At 40.7% G+C, this 19,949-nt stretch overlaps 1 protein-coding gene across 17 annotated transcripts in view; it reads left to right on the forward strand.

Annotated features, from left to right (window-relative positions):
* The window catches only part of poe (E3 ubiquitin-protein ligase-like protein poe), a 49,153-nt gene that overhangs the window by 8,595 nt on the left and 20,609 nt on the right, over positions 1-19,949 (forward strand). For 6 of the 17 annotated variants that reach the window (XM_073079097.1, XM_073079102.1, XM_073079099.1 and 3 more), the window contains exons 14-53: positions 1,528-1,703; positions 1,944-2,100; positions 2,177-2,280; positions 2,359-2,502; positions 2,706-2,939; positions 3,167-3,354; positions 3,821-4,001; positions 4,624-4,729; positions 4,824-4,977; positions 5,367-5,604; positions 6,472-6,690; positions 6,837-7,007; positions 7,192-7,337; positions 7,424-7,557; positions 7,778-7,979; positions 8,093-8,145; positions 8,299-8,434; positions 8,719-8,916; positions 10,355-10,503; positions 10,605-10,720; positions 10,908-11,122; positions 11,585-11,748; positions 12,025-12,240; positions 12,494-12,658; positions 12,771-12,965; positions 13,142-13,326; positions 13,636-13,797; positions 14,012-14,144; positions 14,232-14,440; positions 15,039-15,272; positions 15,510-15,794; positions 15,895-16,050; positions 16,152-16,238; positions 16,500-16,739; positions 17,132-17,312; positions 17,681-17,907; positions 18,136-18,283; positions 18,367-18,528; positions 18,869-19,043; positions 19,492-19,637. In XM_073079097.1, coding sequence (XP_072935198.1) covers positions 1,528-1,703; positions 1,944-2,100; positions 2,177-2,280; positions 2,359-2,502; positions 2,706-2,939; positions 3,167-3,354; positions 3,821-4,001; positions 4,624-4,729; positions 4,824-4,977; positions 5,367-5,604; positions 6,472-6,690; positions 6,837-7,007; positions 7,192-7,337; positions 7,424-7,557; positions 7,778-7,979; positions 8,093-8,145; positions 8,299-8,434; positions 8,719-8,916; positions 10,355-10,503; positions 10,605-10,720; positions 10,908-11,122; positions 11,585-11,748; positions 12,025-12,240; positions 12,494-12,658; positions 12,771-12,965; positions 13,142-13,326; positions 13,636-13,797; positions 14,012-14,144; positions 14,232-14,440; positions 15,039-15,272; positions 15,510-15,794; positions 15,895-16,050; positions 16,152-16,238; positions 16,500-16,739; positions 17,132-17,312; positions 17,681-17,907; positions 18,136-18,283; positions 18,367-18,528; positions 18,869-19,043; positions 19,492-19,637 — 6,891 coding nt within the window. The remainder of the gene's footprint in view (positions 1-1,527; positions 1,704-1,943; positions 2,101-2,176; positions 2,281-2,358; positions 2,503-2,705; positions 2,940-3,166; positions 3,355-3,820; positions 4,002-4,623; positions 4,730-4,823; positions 4,978-5,366; positions 5,605-6,471; positions 6,691-6,836; positions 7,008-7,191; positions 7,338-7,423; positions 7,558-7,777; positions 7,980-8,092; positions 8,146-8,298; positions 8,435-8,718; positions 8,917-10,354; positions 10,504-10,604; positions 10,721-10,907; positions 11,123-11,584; positions 11,749-12,024; positions 12,241-12,493; positions 12,659-12,770; positions 12,966-13,141; positions 13,327-13,635; positions 13,798-14,011; positions 14,145-14,231; positions 14,441-15,038; positions 15,273-15,509; positions 15,795-15,894; positions 16,051-16,151; positions 16,239-16,499; positions 16,740-17,131; positions 17,313-17,680; positions 17,908-18,135; positions 18,284-18,366; positions 18,529-18,868; positions 19,044-19,491; positions 19,638-19,949) is intronic. The other 11 variants (XM_073079109.1, XM_073079113.1, XM_073079110.1 and 8 more) reach the window with 5 other exon arrangements.

Raw genomic sequence — 19,949 nt, forward strand, 5'->3', positions numbered from 1 at the left:
GTTTTTCATATTGAATCCCATCCGATTTATATTTAGTTTATCTTTTATTATTATAATCCATTTATTGTCTTCAGAAGTCTGTATAGTTCTAGTACAACTGTGGCTAGAAAAAGGTGTAATATTTAATTACTCATTGTTAAAACTGGAACATTATTTTGTTACGGATACGCTGTGCATCTGCGTGCCTGGAGTGCCTGTGATTTTAAGCTCGGAGCCCTGGATTGAGAGGCAGAGTTTCTAATCACTAGCATAATAATATTAATAGCATTTATTTTGTGTTTATTAATTATTTTTAAAGTCTTTGGAGGGCGAGACAATCTTTCCACCCATTGCAATCTTCCCATCAGCATTGACAGTTCCACTGCCAGACGTACGTCTTCTACTTAGGGTGACTCCTAAAGTTTCTCCAATTTTTAAATCCAAAATGGTTTTCACAATGGTCTGTCCACGTGGTATGTATCTTTGCTCCTTTTATCTAAATGTCATGACTCGAAAACCATTTTCCCCATTGATTATTATTGGTCGGCCCTTTCGAGTGATGGGGCTGGTCAACGCCACTTCAGATGGCTAAGCTACGCCTAATTCCGAGCATTCGCGATTGGATCGCCACGCGAAGATTTTTTCAGTACACACTTGAACACATTTTTAACGCTTATGAACAATTTGGGCGATATGACACTACCTTCTGTTCCATGTATGACTGCTGTCGATGGATTGCATTCTAGCTTTGGTTGTGTATTATATACTTGGACTAACACAAGGGCGGCTCTTTATACACAGTTTAAAATCACGATGTACCTACAGTTGATCTTGCATCGCTGAAAAGCCTAGTACCGAGAAGTTTAGATAACAGCACGATTATACTTTTCAGCTTACGATACGAGAATTGATGACCTCTAGTGGCTAAATTTCATGCGCGCTTTGTAGCACATGTTATTTCGACGATCTCAGGTGTTGTAGCACTTGGTTAGCAGTCGTTAAACCTTATTAGAGGCCTTATGGATAATGGATAAAACATTTGACATGGTTCGGCCACTAATAAGTACGTCTTTCCACTAATTCGTATAGCAGATTAGTGTAGTATAATACGGTCCAGGCATCCCCCAGTTGCAAGAAGTGGGTAATGCCCAGAAATAAAGAGTTAGAAAGGTTGGAGACATAGAATACAATAACGTTTTGTAAATTTCTCGAGTTCCCGGGAATTCCCGGGAAAATGTGGTCGGGAATTCCCGTGGGTCGAGAAGAAAAAAAAGCCGGGAAATCAGAAACCCTAAGTCCGCGCCAAACTGCTAGTTCGCTCCGAATATAGAAACGAGTCGCGTCGCAATAGCAAATTGTAGATATTAGCGGGACGAAAACTGCGCGGGACCCTTCGGCACCCGTCCGCTGCCCGCTCTCACCCACGGGTACATAGCTGCGTTGGTGTGCCCTTACGTTACGACGTATATGTTAATTAAACCTGCGCGCAACAACTCCAGAGCGGACTACAAATTTGGCGCGGACTATACCAATGTAATCATCCACCAGGTACGATCTCGGCGTGTTACGGTGCACAGCTGGGCGCGTTCTACACCGCGTTCAGCTCTGCGCTGGTGCGCTACCTGCACAACCTGAGCGGCGCGCCCGCCTTCGCCTCGCTGCAGGCCGCGCTGCACCAACACCTCGTCGCCTCCGCCGATAGAAATAACATGACCCCATTACAGGTTCGCTCTCATATTATTTTAACATCATTCTATATTTTTTTTGTATGTTTTAATTTTATTAATGGGCATAGAACACGTCTTTACGTTCCATCTGCCCTATTCTCTTGATTCTTTCATTGCATATACTCTCATACTGCTGCTGCTGCTGCATTACACATTATAATATTAAAGGAAACTAATGAAATAGCTTGGTTATATCTGTCTATTGTTTCAAATCTACTTTTGTTCTTTATGCACTAGGTTGGCCCTCGAGTCGTGAAACTCCTTGGCGGTATGGTACTAAGCAAAGTTGCAGCAGATCGTGAAAACAGCATCTTAGTGATGTGGCATAAGATCATAAACACACTACAAGAATGCGCTTTGCAATCCACCCCATCACAAGACCATGATTATGAAGGTATGCTCATAATTATTTAGTAAAAAAAACAATGTGTTGCACGATTAACAGATTTTAATGGATCTTTGCTTTACAGATTTGAACGTGGAACATGCGCAACTGCTTGTTTATTTGTTCCATTCATTGACCCTCATGCAGAAGAAATCTGTGCTTCTTATGACATCCAATGCTATAATAAAAGTAAGTAGCCCAAATAAAATACTCTTATTTTTTACAGGCATTATAAACTTATCTTCATTTTTTATCCAATGTTTGTAGGTGGTGGAAACCCTTTCGATCAGTGACAGGAAGCGCGCCATGAACTTGGCACCTCATCAATTGATGCTGACTACAAGATTGATGCTTCTTCTAGAATACCTAATGCGACATCTCTATGACGCCCCGCAGCAACTACTTCAACAGGTTACCTTTAATTTTACTTCAAATAAGAAATAACTAAATTGTTACTAAAATGACCAGATACTAAATGACTTTAAATAAGAAATAAATAAACTGTTACGGAACTACAATGTTAATATTAAGCGTCTAAGAATAAGTAGGAAAGGCTAGAATGTTCATCCAACTTGGTTTAAGTAAACTGTTAGAATTAAATCGTCTGTTAACAGATCGAGTGGAATCTCGTGATAGCGACGGGGCTGGGGCAGCCGTCGTCCGAGCCGCAGGCGGGGCCCGCAGGGGCCGCGGGGGCTGCTAAAACCACCACCGAGAGCGGGCAGCTCAAGTCGCGCATCTACTGCGAGGTGCCCGCCATCGAGCAGGCGTACAGGCGCCTCTCGCAGGACGAGACGTCGATGAGGCCCAAGTTCTACGCGTTGACTTATGCCGAAATTAATAATCAGGTCAGTTTTTTTAATATATTCCATATAAGCAGATCTGTTTATCTCTATTTAAGCACTTGAAATTTAGATGTTATTTGAAAAACGTTATGAGTGTACTGAAATATACCATATTTACTTTACAAAGAAAGGAAGATCATTTTTTTAGCTTTATCCCCTTTGTAGGAAGATTAGGAGTCTTCACACTCAATACACTAATTTCATAATTTAAAATTATATCATTATTTTAGGAGAATCCGAAGTTTGACGGACTAGCTTGCAACTTCGTCCTGGGTACTCCTCACAAACTTAAGTACCCCTTACTAGTGGATGCACTTCTGGCGCTGTTGAATTCAGCCTGCATATTTGACAATCCTCAATATCATACATCACCGAGCGCTATGACTGCGGCGCACTACTGCTTCCAGACTGCCTGGAGGTTTGTTGAATAATTTAATTTTCACACATTTAATACTGAATATTATTCACTTTAATTACTTAAAATAGTAATTAAAGTTGCATAATCTTGATACTATTTTTTTAAGTGACTGCCAGGGCACACAAATACGAGTATACAGACACCAAGACCCAAAACATTAATCTAAATTCATAATTTCAATGTCTGTCTGTCAGGGAATAGAATACCTCATCCCATGCGTGTCAAACTTGTAATGTCTGCGCCCTGCGGAATATTTACATTGTGTCTTTACTATTCTTTACCACTGACATTCTGAATATTCTGTCTTGAATTAGTAGTTTATTTTGTTACTTCGTCGTTTATTCCAAGCAATCAGCCTACTATATTGGTACATACTTCTCGGAGGTCAGATTAATTACAAAAGAACCTGGTATACAATTTCCTACTCACCTGACGTCAATTAAAAAGTAGCGTACGTGTTGCCCAGGTTGGTGATCAGCATGCCGCCGGCGACGCCGCACATGGACAAGCTGGCGGCGGGCGCGCTGGGCGAGCTGCCCGCGCCGCTGCCGCTGCACGCGCTCGTGTGGGCGCCGCGCGCCGACAACAAGAAGGTGTTCAACCCCTGGCTCAAGGACGCGCTCGTCAAGCAGGGCATGTACACGCAGGTGTGTATGCGACCTTGGAATAATATGCTATTTATATGTAGATTAAATTACCCATGGAACAGAAAAAACAAGTGGAAGTGCAAAGTAGGCGCGGCGAGGTTTGCACAACTAGGCTTTGTTACTCTCACTTGCCTTCAATCGAGTCTATTCATGTTTGAGCGTCGGTCCGAGACAGATGTTTGTCAAATTCTATAAAATAAATTATTAAGACATAATGCGATTTTGGAATGTAAAAATGATAGCAGAAAGAAGAGAAGTCAGAGTTTGGGGACAACGGTTCCGATACATTTGTTTGTACTTACCACTTCTTCTTGCTTTTCTTTTCTATGAAATTACACGTCTTCAACAATTAAGATTTATTTTAGATTTAAAGATTTATTCATCATATCCCTATACTTAATTTTCGTAAACAGCTGCTATACTTATGAAACTGTGTTGAAGCTGATTATCCCCAGGGACCCCAACAATAACCCAAGGCTGAGCTGTAGATAATAGTTGCTGATGTAGCTGTAGATAGTCACTATTGGTTTAACGTTTGTGACTAGTTCAGGTTTAAATAACTGGACACGGCTTATGTTACTTAGCTACATAATAGTTTACTAAATAAGTTTTTCTTTTCTAGTATGCGGAGAATTTGTTAGCTGGAGTGAGCACATCTTGTGATAACATGAAATATACAGCCTGGCTCGCAGCCGAGACAATTAAACATTTGAAACAAAATATGTTACGTAAGTATTTATCTAGTAATGGATAGTTTTCATGGTGAACTTTGTAGTCTAATTTAGAAGGATTGTTATGGCCTTACTTATATTTATTTTATAGCAAATGGTTTACCTTCACTCCTGGACGTGATTTCTTGTGACGCGGCGCTAATCAGGCTCAAATCGTGCTTGGTGGATGGTACGCCTCCAGTTGAAGCGCATCAGTTTATGCCCGAACTTCTCGAGCTCTTTCAAACCCTAATCGAGTGCTGCAAGTAAGTAGAGAAAATATAAATATGGGGGAACATATGTTTAAGTTCAAGTAATTCTAAATAAACGTGTTGAAATATCATTTTTGAAAAAAAAAAAAAACATTATTTAGGTATGTAATTTATAATGTGGGATGTTGTTATGGATTATTCGAATTTTATAGGTCTAGATTTTAGCGCTCGAGACAAAATACCTATCTACCCACTTGCACTACAGTTTGGATAATTAACAATATTGAATACGTGATATGTAATTTTCTCTCGACAGTAAAGCCCACTCACATTTTCTCGAGAATCTCGCGAGAACACGAGAGAAGCAAGCGTGAAACGAGAATGTGGAGCCAAAACAAATGTGGAGCGGGCTTAACAGTTACGTAACGTGTGGTCGTTTGCAGAATGAGCGCGGACATGGAGCTGGCCACGGTGGTGGAGAAGCCGGGCAGCGCGGCGGAGGCGGCGGTGGCGCGCGTGCGGCTGCAGGTGTGCAGCGCGGGCGCCGGCCTGCTGACGGGCGCCAACGGCACCGCCGGCGCGGGCTCGCTCGGCGCCTGGCTGCGCGTGCACCTGCCCACCGCCGTCACCAACGTGCTCGCCAGCTTCGCCTCGCCGCCACCCGCCTCGCTCATCAACCTGGTACGCCACGCTTTTGATAACTTACGTCATTTTAGATTATGGGTTTTTAAGTGTTAAGTTGATGTCATCTTGAGTAAAAGATCGCGATTTTTGCTTAACTTTATTATTGCATAGCTTTTATCGCGGGCTTTGAGCGCGGCGACCGAATCGAGAAATTCCGTAACGAAAAATTCCTAACACCTTAATTCGTCAACTTGAATACAGATGGCAGTAATACATATTTTTTTATAATCCGTGCGGAAATATTAAAATTGTGTTTAGTATTTTTTTATATTCCTATTATATTGAATTCAAAAATATATTACCACATTATCCAAATAATATATTTTATCAACATAATCTATGTTGAAATTCTGGATTAATAAAATAACGTAGAAGAGTGTTTGTAATTTTTTAACGTACAATTATAACTGACAGATTTGACAGTAAAAAATCAAAACGCCATTATGATTTATGACGCCATTTTTGTTTCTTATTTCGTGGCATTTGCTTGTGTGTGTGTGCTTTGTGTGTTAAGGATTTATTAAAATAATGACTTTTGGCTTTCTCCTATCTCTGATTTGATTCTGCTATATACATTGCGACCTTGGCTTCGTTTGGACTCTGATTATAACTTCGTATAACTGTTAAATAAATATTTATAATTGCTAAATTAATGCTAATATTAAGTTGATAAAAGATACTATGCAATAAATAGCTTTACCGCGGCAGTTCCCGAGTGCCGCACGTTTTTTTTATATTAAAAGAGTAAGCAGATGTACTAGAATACTCATACAATGATTACCTTTGTTAAGTAAAACTAAAACAAAATAAATCTGAATTGAATCCCAAGATTATACAAATAATTAATTTAATATTTTATTTCAGAATCACTACACGTCACACATAATACCTTCGGAGAGCGCTCTGTTACGGCTGGTGACTGCTCACTGCGAGCAGATGAGCAGCAACGCAAAGTACTCGCCCAGCGTGTCGCTGATGATGCTCACGCACTCCGCTGCAAGGATCATGGAGTATGGCGCTATTAAGATGAGCGAAAACACCGAGCTTACCAGAAGAGCGTTGGACATCATTATACCTGCTTTGGTAAATATTAAAATTTTATAAAAGTTGTAAAGTCATCAAATAATGATTCTTATCTAATAGTAGAGAAATGTAAACATTTTTTTCGATTACCCATGTAATTAAACAGAATTTCATTGTTATTAATGTAATTTTTTGTCTTGATTTAGGCTGACGGGCGCACCGAGTTCTTGTCTGAAACTCTGACAACAACGATAGGGACGCTCGTGCCTCAAACGCCCCGCTCAGAGCAGCTTGTTCACGAGTACATCATCAAGACTACGTACACAGTGCTCGTCGATCATTTACAGCCGTCCACTGAAAAATCCCTGCGGCAAATGGTGAGATATTTATTAAAGTTCAAATTTTGTTTAGCACGCAATTGGTAAATACATACCGTTGTCTGTTACGCCCTTATCCATTAAAAAAATGTAAATTCTTTCATGTCTCATTTGTTCCACTATGTTAGTTATTTCATACATTATAATAATGTATTTGATATAATATTACCTATATTTTTTTTAGATAAAATATTATGAGAAAACTCTAGACCGACCCGCAGGAAAAGCAGCGTACGAAACTGTTTTCGCTGATAATTCTGGCTACAGCCTCGGCAAAATCCTTCTGTCTGCACCAAATGTTAGAAATCCGTATACAGAAAAAGTAGTGAAGTAAGTTTAATTCTTATATTTTCAAGTTTCTATTTATTAGTTAACTGTGATCAGATTTGATCAATTATTTTTTTTATTCTGATTAGGCTCTTTTTGAAAATCTTCGCTGGCTGCGAGGGTTGTGAATTAGGCAGCGCGTTGTGCGTGTCCGTGTGTCGATTCATTGGCGTGGCTGACCAGCAGAAGCTAACCAATCTATTAGCATACATTTGCTTACCTGGTGAGTTATAAAATATATGTTAATGTCTCACATCAATTTTTTAGTATTTTTTTGTAAATCTGGAAACATACGCACATAAATGCTCACTTTGGAGGTAAAGCCCCATATCTATGGATGCGTTCTAACATTTTTTTTATATTGAATAGAAATAGACATGATTTACATACTTACATTGTGTACGGTTCTTAACAAATTGACACCGTAATATTTCGCGCGATAGCGTCATCAAACGGCACCGCGGGCGCGGCGGGCAGCCCCGCGGAGACGGAGCTGCCGACGCCGACGTCGACTTCAGCGGAGCCCGGCAACCCCGCCTCGCTGGCGCTGCGTAACGCCCTGCGGAACGTATTCCGTGCTGACTCCAGCGCGCAGAACGAGCCCAACGGGAACCGCACCGACGACTTGCCCGTGTTCGATGCGCCGTTAGTATCGTCCATAACATTTTTTTTATAAATAACAAGAAATGTAACGACATCATGCATTTGTTAAATTTGGAGATGCCAAAATATTACCAACGATTTATTTAATTTCGCAGAGCACCAGCACCGAGAGCCCAGACAGATTCAGTGACTAATAATGGTAACTCAGGTTCGTTCTTTTCCAATCTATTTATTTATGAGTTGTTATCAATTTTTAATAACTTCGCAAGTACAAAGCGGTTCAAAATCACTTAAATAGAGTTAGAATATTAACGTTATATAACATTCTATAAGACAGAGAACTTGTTTTTCATAAATTTAGATACTAGCTGGTCCGAGGGTAGCAAGGAAAATGGTAACCTAGCCGCTCCAGTGGTCGAACCGCCACCACCCGCGGAGCGCACCAACGATAGCGCGCTTCTTCTCACTGCGCTCTGCAAACATATTGTGCAACACTGGTGAGAATAGGGAAAGACTACTACCAAATATTTGAATTTTATGTTATTTCCATGAAACTATAAAGGCTTACATAAGATAATAAATTATCTCTCACAACATTAGATTAACCCAATAACATAATTGTAATTGTTGCTTTTCTAACAACAATAGACGAAACTAATTAATAATAATAATAGTAATTAGCTTTTACTTTGCTTTTTTTGCATGCGATTGCTACACTAACCTTTTACTCGCGGATAGGTCGCGCTACTAACCAAGAACTGCGTCTATAATCAGATGTCAGTACGAACTTCTCTTACAGCACGGAGGACGTGAGCAAGCGCACGCTGAGCACGCTGATCCAGGTGTGCGGCGAGGCGGCGGGCGCGGGCCCCTACGTCACGCCCGCGCTGCTCAAGGAGATGTGTCGCCTTGCTGATGCGCATTCGGGCGCCTTGCACGCTCACTTGTTCCCCGCTGCTGTGGGATGGTTGTGTACTATGTAAGTCTGGCTACATGGACTCTGTACCATAGAAATGTCCTGTGTCCGGGCCACCCAAGCCGGGCCGGCCAAGTTTAAAACATTATGAAATGGCAGCAAGTGAACATATGTCGAAGTCGAATTGAGTCACTGATGAGACTCAATTCGACTTTGTCTGCCGAATTGAGTCTCATTAGTGACTCAATTCTCAAGTCTGTTTTTTTTTATTGTTATGGTATTACTGGATACACGTTCAAAACATATTAGAAGTTTGGTTCTACCAATATAAAAAAATTAAAGAGATACTTTCTCCGCGTGCACTTCGAGCTATGATGGCGCCCCCATCAATTATTCTGTAATTCACTGTTAAATTAGCCACGCTTTTCCGTGTCCAAAGTAGCCGATTTTTACGCCGTGCGAATATCAATAGACTACCCTCACAGTTGTAAAAAATAAATATCGCTATGAAGATTTCATACTTTAAGTGTCATTTGATAATTAAAAGTTAATAAGTATTACTTTTTTTAGGAATATTATGTTAATATTTTATTTTGGGTGTATTTACGTTATTGACACTGTGTACCTATTACCTAAGCAATCGCATCACTGCTAGGGTAACTGTATCGGGTTTTATTGTTTCTTTTAATTGTATATTTTCGCTGTACGTCAAAGTAGGACATAATCATAATTAGGATTAGGATCATAATTAGCCATAATACTACTGTAGTAGAAACTCGATTAAGCGAACTGTTTGTTGTCGTACGGCATTCGGATTGTCGAAAATCTAGATAATTGAGTTTATGAAAAAAATCTATTTGACCCGACTGAGTAAGGTAGTGATTTTCGACCATATTTTTGTATGTATGTATGTCTTATTCCTTGGCAAGACCAAACGATTTCACGAATTTTGATATATTATTATGTGTCGTTGGATTCATTTAAATCGTGGGACATTAGCTATATTTTTAAGCAATCGAGTCTTTTATTTTTATAGTAACTTTCTAGTTGCTTCTAGTGCGCGATGTAGCATCGATGCAATCGCTGATCTGCAAGTCTTTACAAAGTTATAGTCCATGTAAAACTGTTAGTAGCTACTTTTCTTATTCGTATTTTCTTTAAAAAATCCTTTTCCTTTAATTTTTCACATAACATTACTTCCCAGAATTTGATATAAATATTTATCAATTTTTCTCATATTGCTTCAAAAGTATAAGCGGGTGTATGTCACACGAGCTATAAAATAGTATACTATACTTGTGACATAAGTAGCCTATTATGTACACGGCGTTTAGCACCCTCGCTGCGCTCGGCCGCTAACTTCACGCCGTGCAATAATAGGCCACGCGTATCGTAATGTACTAATTTTGCTATAGTTGTCGTTTATGTTGCAATGGTAACTATACAGCCATTGATACAAAGTTATTTCTTTTTAATACCAGAAAATTTCGTTATTTTTCAGAATCGACCATTTAAGCACCTCAGAAGTGCTAGAAAAATTGGAAGAAGGCACAGTAGATGGACCGTTAGTGCCACAGATTGAGTCTGCTTGCGTTCTACTATCTTATCTTTCAGACTCTTTACATTCCATCAACACAATACAGCCACATTGTAAGTTATAACATTTTTTGTTTATAAATAAAATTAGTAAAGAAAATGTCGTTAATCACAAAAGTTGTATTACTGACCAGAAAATATGTTTTCTGTCTTAGATTTCTCAGCAATGCGTTCAGTGAGCCCCACCTGGGATTCACCATCAGATCTTGGATTTGAATTAGATTATACAGATGAACAACAAGATGAAGATGATACAAGTGCTGATGATTCTGTAAGTGATGTTATTTATTTAGTAGACATAAGATGAAATACTTTGCTGGCTACAAACTGTAAACATTTTTAATTTGTATCAATATTTATAATTAGTCAACATGATTGTATCATACATATATATATATACATAAGTTATCACATAGCAAATCTATCTCTAAACGGAATGCGCATTATGTCCGTAACAGGACGAGGACGCGATGCTGCAGTACAAGCTGTGCACGTTCACGGTGACGCAGCGGGAGTTCATGAACCAGCACTGGTACCACTGTCACACGTGCAAGATGGTGGACGGCGTGGGCGTGTGCACCGTGTGCGCGCGCGTCTGCCACCGCGGACACGACGTCTCGTACGCGAAGTTCGGCAACTTCTTCTGCGACTGCGGCGCCAAGCCCGACTCCAGGTATGTGTTTATTATTGTATTTTAAGTAAAAAAAAGGAAGTTTTGTATTGTAATCTGCACGATAGGGCGAATTATACTAATAGTACTAAAACTGTGGAATGTTATTTACTGCTTTTATACTAGGTACTTATATTTAGGTAGTAGACCTACATAAATAGACATTATTTGTTGGACAAAATAGAAACAGCAACACACGAACTTTTTTTTAACAGTTAAATATTGTTAATATTAGATCGACTTTAAGATAAATGAGAATAATGTATGTGTTAAGCATTATTCAAATTAATTTTTAGTTTCTTAGTTACACCAATTGTGGTTACCATAATCTTGATGACAATGGGGACAGACTTGGCATTCTTATGTATAATATATTAGAATACATCTTATGAAAAATATTTATTCATCAGTATTGGTTAAGAATTTCATATGTGACTTTCATATTAAAAGAAGGTTATTCATTAGTTGCCAAGCGCTGGTGAAGCGTTCAGCTACCCTAGGCGCGACGCGCGGATCCGGCAGCGAGGAGGCACCACCTGCGCCGTCGCTACGTCGTCGGCCCTCTAGCCCTACTCCGCCCGCGCTGCTGGCTCCGCCGCGCCGGCCCGTGCTCGGAATGAATATACAAGGTATGTCTTCAAACTTCTATTAATTATTTATTATTTTTGTGGACAATTAATGTTCGATTGAACATCCGTTGCGGCCCGTGATATAAGATGTTTTACTTAACAGTCCTCGTAGACTTTTTATTATGATCTGGATACTTGTTCTCCCTATAAAAAATATTATGTTACATAATATAACTTGGGCTATGTATGATATTCGTTTAAAATCAAATCCTCATAACAGGCATTGACCCTTATAATATATGGTAATATCGAGATTACATTAAAGTTGTTTCGTAGGAATCCGCTCGTACCTGTGGACGTACCACGGCTGGAACACGTGCCTGGACCGCGTGCGGCGGCTGCTGGGCGCGCTGGCGGGCCCGGTGCGCGCGGCGTGCGAGCGCGGCGCGGCAGTGGGCGCGCACGGCCGCGCGCAGCGGGCGCTCGCGCAGCTGCACCTCGGCGAGAAGAAGTTCACGCACACCGACTCGCTCATGCTGCCGACGCTAGGTAGTTGATATTGTTGATTGGTTTACGACTTACTTACCTTACTGAACGTAGTACATTATCGAACAAACAGTATTATCATTTTCGTTTTCATAAAGAATTTAGTCTAAAATGTTTGCTTACACATTACAGACAACCAGGTAGAGGTAAATATAAAAAAACGCCATGCTGAATTTTATATTGAATATGTTATAGTAATGATTTGCTTAACTGTTCGTGTTTTAAGATCCTATAAAATTACGTACTAAAATGTTTATAGGATCGCAAGAAGGAGCGTTCGAGAACGTGCGAATGTCGTACACCGGAGAGAACGGGCAAACAATCCGTCAGCTGATGTCCGCACACAAACTGCGTCGCGTCGCCATGTGTTGCCTCGCGTCACCTCAGGGGCGTCGGCAACACCTTGCTGTTTCACACGAGAAAGGTTATTAAGATTACTTTATTTACTTTTATAAAATATAACGTATGAAAATATGAAGACGTATGATTAGAACAATTTTTTTGTTAATGTTAATATTAAATTGTTATTCTAACAGGAAAGATCACAGTACTACAGTTGTCAGCACTTCTAAAGCAAGCCGATTCGTCGAAGCATAAGTTAACTCTCACGCGCCTGTCGTCCGCGCCGATTCCGTTCACCGTGCTCAGCCTTAGCGGCAATCCGTGGAATGAGGACTTGCTGGCCGTTTGCGGTCTCAAGGAGTGCCATGTGCTAACTTTCAATAGTGGTGGTAAGAGCAGATGTCTGAATATTTTACTATGAATAGTTATTTCCAAAATTAGTATTTGTTCAAAAAGCTTCGACATTTGGGTAACTCCATGTTTAAATAATTTATTGTTATTATTAAACGAATTAATCGTTTCATATTATATATTTGTCTATAATTTTGTTTTCTGAATGTAATAGGTGCAGTAGCTGACCACCTCGTGCTAAACACCGGATTGGAAGCAAACAATTACGTGATCAAAGCCATCTGGCTACCGGGCTCGCAAACCCAGCTTGCGCTCGTAACGTCCGACTTCGTCAAGATATTTGACCTCAGCAAAGACCTCAACAACCCAATGCATCACTTCCTTGTACCCAGTGGAAAGGTATTGTTTACAAATAATATATCAAATAACGTTAAATTTTGTTTCTAAAAAAAAGAAAATAATGCTTTTGTATAAGTGAAGACGTTAAATCATATGATGAATTTAACCAGTAATTATACCAGTGCTGGCCTAGTTTACTTCTACTTAAACTTTTCCACATACATATTAAGTCATTTAAATTGCATACCGACCAGTTACTTAGTATCAGAACCTTCAAGATAATTTTATATTAGATATTCTATTATATTTCAATTAAACATAAAACTAGTAAGGTATTTAACTCTGGAAAATATTTGTCGTGTGATATAGGTGCGCGACGTAACGTTCGTGAACCAGGAGGGCGTGATGCACATGCTGTGCATGAGCTCCGCCGGGCACATCTACTGGCAGCCCATGAGCGAGGAGTCGCGCGCCTCGCTCGGCACTTTCTACGTCACCAACACGCTTGAAGTGCTGCACCCTGAGATACAGGTATGGATTTTGACGTATATTTTTAAACATGTGTAAAGCTTAGATACTACCTATCGAACTATGCCATCAAGTGCTTAATTATTGAAAATCAATCGTGTCAGAAAAACGTTTTATTACATGGTGGAAAATTTATCCCTATACAATGTACTATATTGTTGTCAATGTATATTAATTTATAGTTAGAAAGTGATATCAAATGTTAATTTTCTTGCAGGATGTAGCTGGATTAGTAGGTGGCGGTGGAGTGTCCATTTACTACTCTCATACACTCAAGATGTTATTCTTCTCATACGCTCAAGGGAAGAGCTTCCTTGCACCACTGAATACCGTCGAAGAAAGCGTGAAAGGTACATACATATAGTTAATTTGTAAATATGTAAACACGGTTTTTCAAATGTTTGGACAACATTACGAAAAATGTTTTTACTCTCCAGGCACGGCAATGATAACAGTGTCGGCAACACCTAATCAGAAAGAAGGTGGACGTGGAAAGCAAAGCAGCGCGCAATCACTGTGCCAGTGGGCCGAGGTTGCAGGCCACCCGGGTCTCGTCACTGCCGTCATGCAAGCCTCGAATAACCCCGTCGTCCTCATGTTGACCCCCACCAACATTTACGTTCAAGAACTCAAGGTAAAACTTTTGGTAATGCCCTTTTTATATTAGGATTTTTTATACTAACACATTTATTGGAATTATTCTATGAGCGCCTTGGTCGGTTAAGACCATACTGTCAGTCAGTATGAGTGGCAGTTTTCCTCCCGGTGATTGGAGGGGATCTGGCCCTCGGGCTCCCGAGGCTGCGGACGGCCTCGAGGAGACTGCGCTTGGAGGGGCGACATGCTTCTTAGACGCGCGTCTGGGGCGGTCTGGACTTTGGGATTAACGAGGTACCTAGCGAGAGCAGCCAGGCTACTTCCCAATTAGGGAGAGGTAGCTGCGTCTGCCAAAAAATATGGCGTCGGAATCACTGATGTCGATGGTTCGTTTTGCAATCTTATAAAATTTCGACGAACATATATAATGCATGCCCATTAACTTTTTATATGTAAATATTTTCTTAGAGTGAACCTAGATTAAAGATTAGTTTTTTGTTTCAAATCTACACGGAAGTAGATGATTATTGATATTATAAACTAGATTTAATTTTATTAGTGAAAAATAAATTGTTTAGAAGACTCGATCTCCACCTGTGTACGTATTCCAACAATTATATCATCACGATGATCGGTCGTGTGCGCAGGTGACGCCCGCGAAGGCGAAGATAACGGACATGGTGGCTGTGCGGCACTGGTGCGGCGGCGGCGGCGAGCAGAAGAGCACGCTGATCCTGCTGTGCGAGGACGGCTCGCTGCGCATGTACGCGGCGAGCGGCGAGCGCACCGGCTACTGGCTGTCGCCCGCCGTGCAGCCCGTGCACGCGCCGCGGCGTCGCGCGCGCAACTCCACGCACCACGCCGCTCGCGCTAAACAACAGGTAACCAAATTTTTATTTTATTCCTATCTAACACTAACTAGCACTATAATACGACCGGTTAACTCAGTCCTCGCCTGCGACGCTCGCAGGCTGACTTATGTGGTCGCTCTATAATAACAAGCACGAAAATTTATTGACCGATAAACTTGCCTGAGTGAATATTAATAGGTTTTGATGTATAGAATCTAGTAAAATGTTCATAATTAATTTAATGTTCTGTATGTCTCTTTAATCCAGGCTGTCACAAAATCCAACGCAAATGGAGCACCGCAGTTCCCGATTGACTTCTTTGAACATTGTGTCTCGATGACCGACATCGAATTTGGAGGCAATGACTTATTGCAAGTTTACAATACTGTTCAAATCAAGCACCGACTTAACACCACAGGATTGTATGTGGTGTCGACCAAAATGAGTGGATTTACAATGGAAGTTATCAACTCTGACCCCAACATGGTGATTTGTGGAATCCGCGTACTTCTGGGAAGCCAAGATGTTGCCAGAACTCCATGTTATGTCGAGGTATTACTTTGTTTTAATATTATACAATAAGGTTCTATAAATATCTGTAAATGGCATAAAACAGTTGTAGTAAACGTTTTCATATTTCTATTTCTTTCAGGTGTATGGAAGACCGATTGCAACAATAGTATCACGCAATCGTTGGTTCGACATACCGTTGACACGAGAAGAATCCCTACAATCTGACAAGAAACTCATCATTAACTTTGGACCCACTCAAGATCCAGACGGCGTCACCATGGTTGATTCCGTTAAAGTAAGTGCATGTTATATAGAATACAATAATATATAATAAAAACAATTTTTCGTGTGTTACTTGAAAATTCACAGTATCTTCTAACATTCGATTCATTACAGGTATATGGCAAAAACAAGGAACAATTTGGATGGCCTGAAGAAAACGAAGATCCATCTGCCTGCCCATCATCAAGCAAGATTACTCCAGTAAGACTAATTTTCTTTTTCTTTAAGAAATACTATTACATTATTTTAAACGATGAAGATTTTTCTAACGACAATAAAATAATATTAATCACAATTTTTGCACAAGTTTGTTTTGCATATAAATATAGCACTCTTGTTATCACTTAAATATTGCTAAATGTTTACTTAAGAGTAATCAAATAGTAAAATGAAGTATTTTTCCAAACGATGCTGCAAGTCAATGTCAATGTCAAGTCATAACATACTTTAACTACTGTATAGGAGGCCGAAGGCAACAGCGGAGCGTGGAAGCCCAGCCTGCTGGAGCGTCTGGCGTGCGCGGCGTTGGAGACGCTGGAGCTGGGCGCGGGCACGCCGCCCGCCACGGGCGCGGCCGCGGGCGCCGAGGCGGGCTCGGAGGCGGCGCGCAAGCTGCTGTGCGCGCCCGCCAGCGCCCATCTGCATGCGCGCGCGCAATGTCTGCTGCGAGCCATCCACCAGGGACACTACCACCAGTTCAAGGTATATCCTGTAATTCTATTGTCATATGTATGCTGTTCTATTTTTTTTATTTCAATATATTTAGCAGTTTATGATTATTATTATTTCTCGTATACCCTTGCATTTCGTTCCTAATGCTTTATCAACATCATAAGATTTCGTATCATTTCATTTTAATAACACGATTGATTTTAAACAAAATATTACAACTTTTTTGGATTAATCTGAAACCACTGGACAAGTTTATCATTAATGTTCCACTGCTGGGCACGGGTCTCCTCTCAGAATGAGAAGGATTTGGCCATAGTCCACCGCGCTGGCCTAGTGCGTATTGGTAGACTTCAAAAACTTTTTTAAATATATTTTTTTAATATTATTCAGTTTTAGTTCCTGACACTTGTATACTTCCACAGGACCAAGCGATCCTTCGCTACGTGTGCTCGTCATTACGCGAGCTGCGCGACACAGCGGACGCGCGTAACATCGACCCCGAGGCGTACTTCCGGCTGGTGCTGCTGGCGCGCGGCGTGGCCGTGGCGCGCCCGCAACACCTCGTCAAGTTCAGCGCGCCTACGCCCAAGAGGCCCGCTAATGGTATGTATAAAGCATTAAAGTTTCTAATAGTAAATGATTGCTATATTATTTTTATTTAAGTTGTACCCTTTTGATATCAATAAGTAACCTATAAAGGCAACCTTACGGTCCACAAATGTCAACCTACGCGCTCAATCAATAAGAATTACCCAAAAATAATGTATCTGGACATGTATGCACGCGAGTCGAAAGGTTATCTCAACGTCCATCTTCAAAAGGGATGAATCAATATTGTCATGATAAGTTACGGAAATGAATGGTGCAATACTTGTTGTGATTGTGAATTTAATCACACTTAAGTTTTACGTTGGGCATTTGATTGCTAATATCCGTTCAGAAGTTGAACTAAATTAAAATAATATTCGCAGGCGACTGGTCGACCCTCTGGAAGGGTCCGTTCGACGAGGAGGGCGAGGGTCGCGAGGCGCACGTGTGCGCGCTGCTGACCAGCGTGCTGTGGCGGCTGGCGGCCTGCCGCAGCGCCGCGGGCGGCCCGCCCGGCATCCTGTCGTACGGGCTGCGGCACGCCGAGCACACGCTACACGCGCTCGCCGACACCATACATGCCTTCCAGCTGCACGCTGATTCTGATTGTGTGAGTGTTGAGTTTGAAATTTTATTTAAATTTTTATCTTAGGACGACTGGAAAACATTATTTTTACACCTGGTTTATAACACCATATTTACGAAAAGGTTTTTGTATAGGTATTTGCAAGTAATATTTAAGTAACAAATTCAACTTAACTTTTTCATGGTATGAAATTTTACCCTGTTATGTGTCAAAAATGTAGTTGTATACTTTACTTACAATTTTATTCCGCAGATTGACTTTGGTAATCAAATCTACCTATCTCTACTGCTGGCTGAAGATCAAAACATAAGCTTTGGCGCTAAAGCAGCGCTAATGAGAGTATTGCGTCCTCGGGTTAAGAGGCGTCGCGTGTACATACCATCTCCACCTAATACACCAGGTAATGAATCCATTACATTGTTAACATTGAATTGTTTGTCATTTAGGAGAAAATATTGATAATAAAAAAAAAATATTTTCAAGGAGCTGTGTCATCAGCTACAACCGCTCAGCCGACAGGCTCTATCACTGAAGGAGTAGTGTCGGAATCCGACTTGAGTGCGAACCGCGATGAGCAACAAGAAAACCAATTCATGGATGTTGACGACTCACTTGAACCAATGGTGTTGCTTGCTCCTGATGGAGGTAAAATCTATATTACAATTTACAATTTTAACAACATTATACAGTAATTGGTAAAACTTGCATTGATTGATCTTAACTACTTTTAATTATGTATTTATTAAAACAAAACAACAGGTTTTAGAAATTGTCAGTTTCTCTAAGATGTCAAATAAATACTTAATTGTTAAAAAGTTCGAATATAAATACTAAATTCTCTAATTATCAAACATGAAGATTATGGATACTCGAAATTTAGCAAAATAACATGTGATACTGTTAGCCAATTAATCAAACCAATCAAAACCAATATCAAATCAAAACCAATATCGAGCAGTTATTGCACTGAATGGTTCCGGTGCAGGTCTGGAGGCACTGCTGGACATCCCGCCGGACGCGGACGACGAGACGATGGTGGAGCTGGCGATCGCGCTGTCGCTGCAGGAGCAGCCGCGCCGCGCGCCGCCCGCGCCCGCCGCGCCGTCCGCGCCGCCGCCGCCCGCGCCCGGCTTCAGCGACCCCGCCGCCTCGCCGCCCGGGTAACTATAAACTAAGCTTTCTACTTAGCCCCCCTTAAAGATAATTATTTATTCTATGCAATTTCTGGCCACCAAAGATTGATAGATTCCATATTCATTCATTCATTACTAAGTTCTGCGGCATAATTATCAAGGCATATTTATAATTGTTCCAGATAAGAAACTCTAATTAAGTATGTTGTTATAGAATACACAAACTCTTTATTCATAACTGCTTCCGGTCTTGGTCTTAATTTAAGATTATAGATTTAGAATGATTTAAATGACGTGCTTGAAAATAGGCACATATAAAAAAAAAAATGAAAATGACAATAAAAACAACACATATGAAAGTTCGTTGCAAATAACCAGCTTAATTTATTAACTTAATAACTCCGTCTTAATTTTTCAGAGTTAAGGAGGTTTAGAAAGATGTTCGTTGTAATAATGAATGATATTTATTTGTCAGTTCCGACGACGAGGGCAGCACGGCGGCGACGGACGGCAGCACGCTGCGCACGTCGCCCGCGGAGGCGGCGGGCTCGGCCGGCTCCGAGAGCGGCGGCTCCGGCGCCGACAGCATCGGCGGCGTCTCCGGACGCTCCAGTGCATATGGTTGGTTCATAGTGATACACAGCTTTAGTAGAGTGTTATACGAATATTGTCCTACTTTGTCTTTAGCGACACTTACGAAAGAAATTGGTTACATTAACTTCGACAGGTTCTGAAAGTGATGGAAAATGTTAAAGCTACCTCCCTTAAAGCTACCTTAGTTATTAAGTTTAGGAAGGAAATAAATTTTCAATTTAAAACAATAGTCAAAATTTCATTGTCTATGAGCACGTATACGTGTCGTAGTCCTGTATACATATGCAGTTATATAAAATAATTGATTGATGCTTGGTTCACAGAATTTATTTTATTTGC

The sequence above is a fragment of the Epargyreus clarus genome, unplaced genomic scaffold (genome assembly GCF_041222505.1).
Source record: "Epargyreus clarus isolate Ecla_fem2 unplaced genomic scaffold, WU_Ecla_fem_2.2 ptg000014l, whole genome shotgun sequence".
Lineage (NCBI taxonomy): Eukaryota > Metazoa > Arthropoda > Insecta > Lepidoptera > Hesperiidae > Epargyreus > Epargyreus clarus.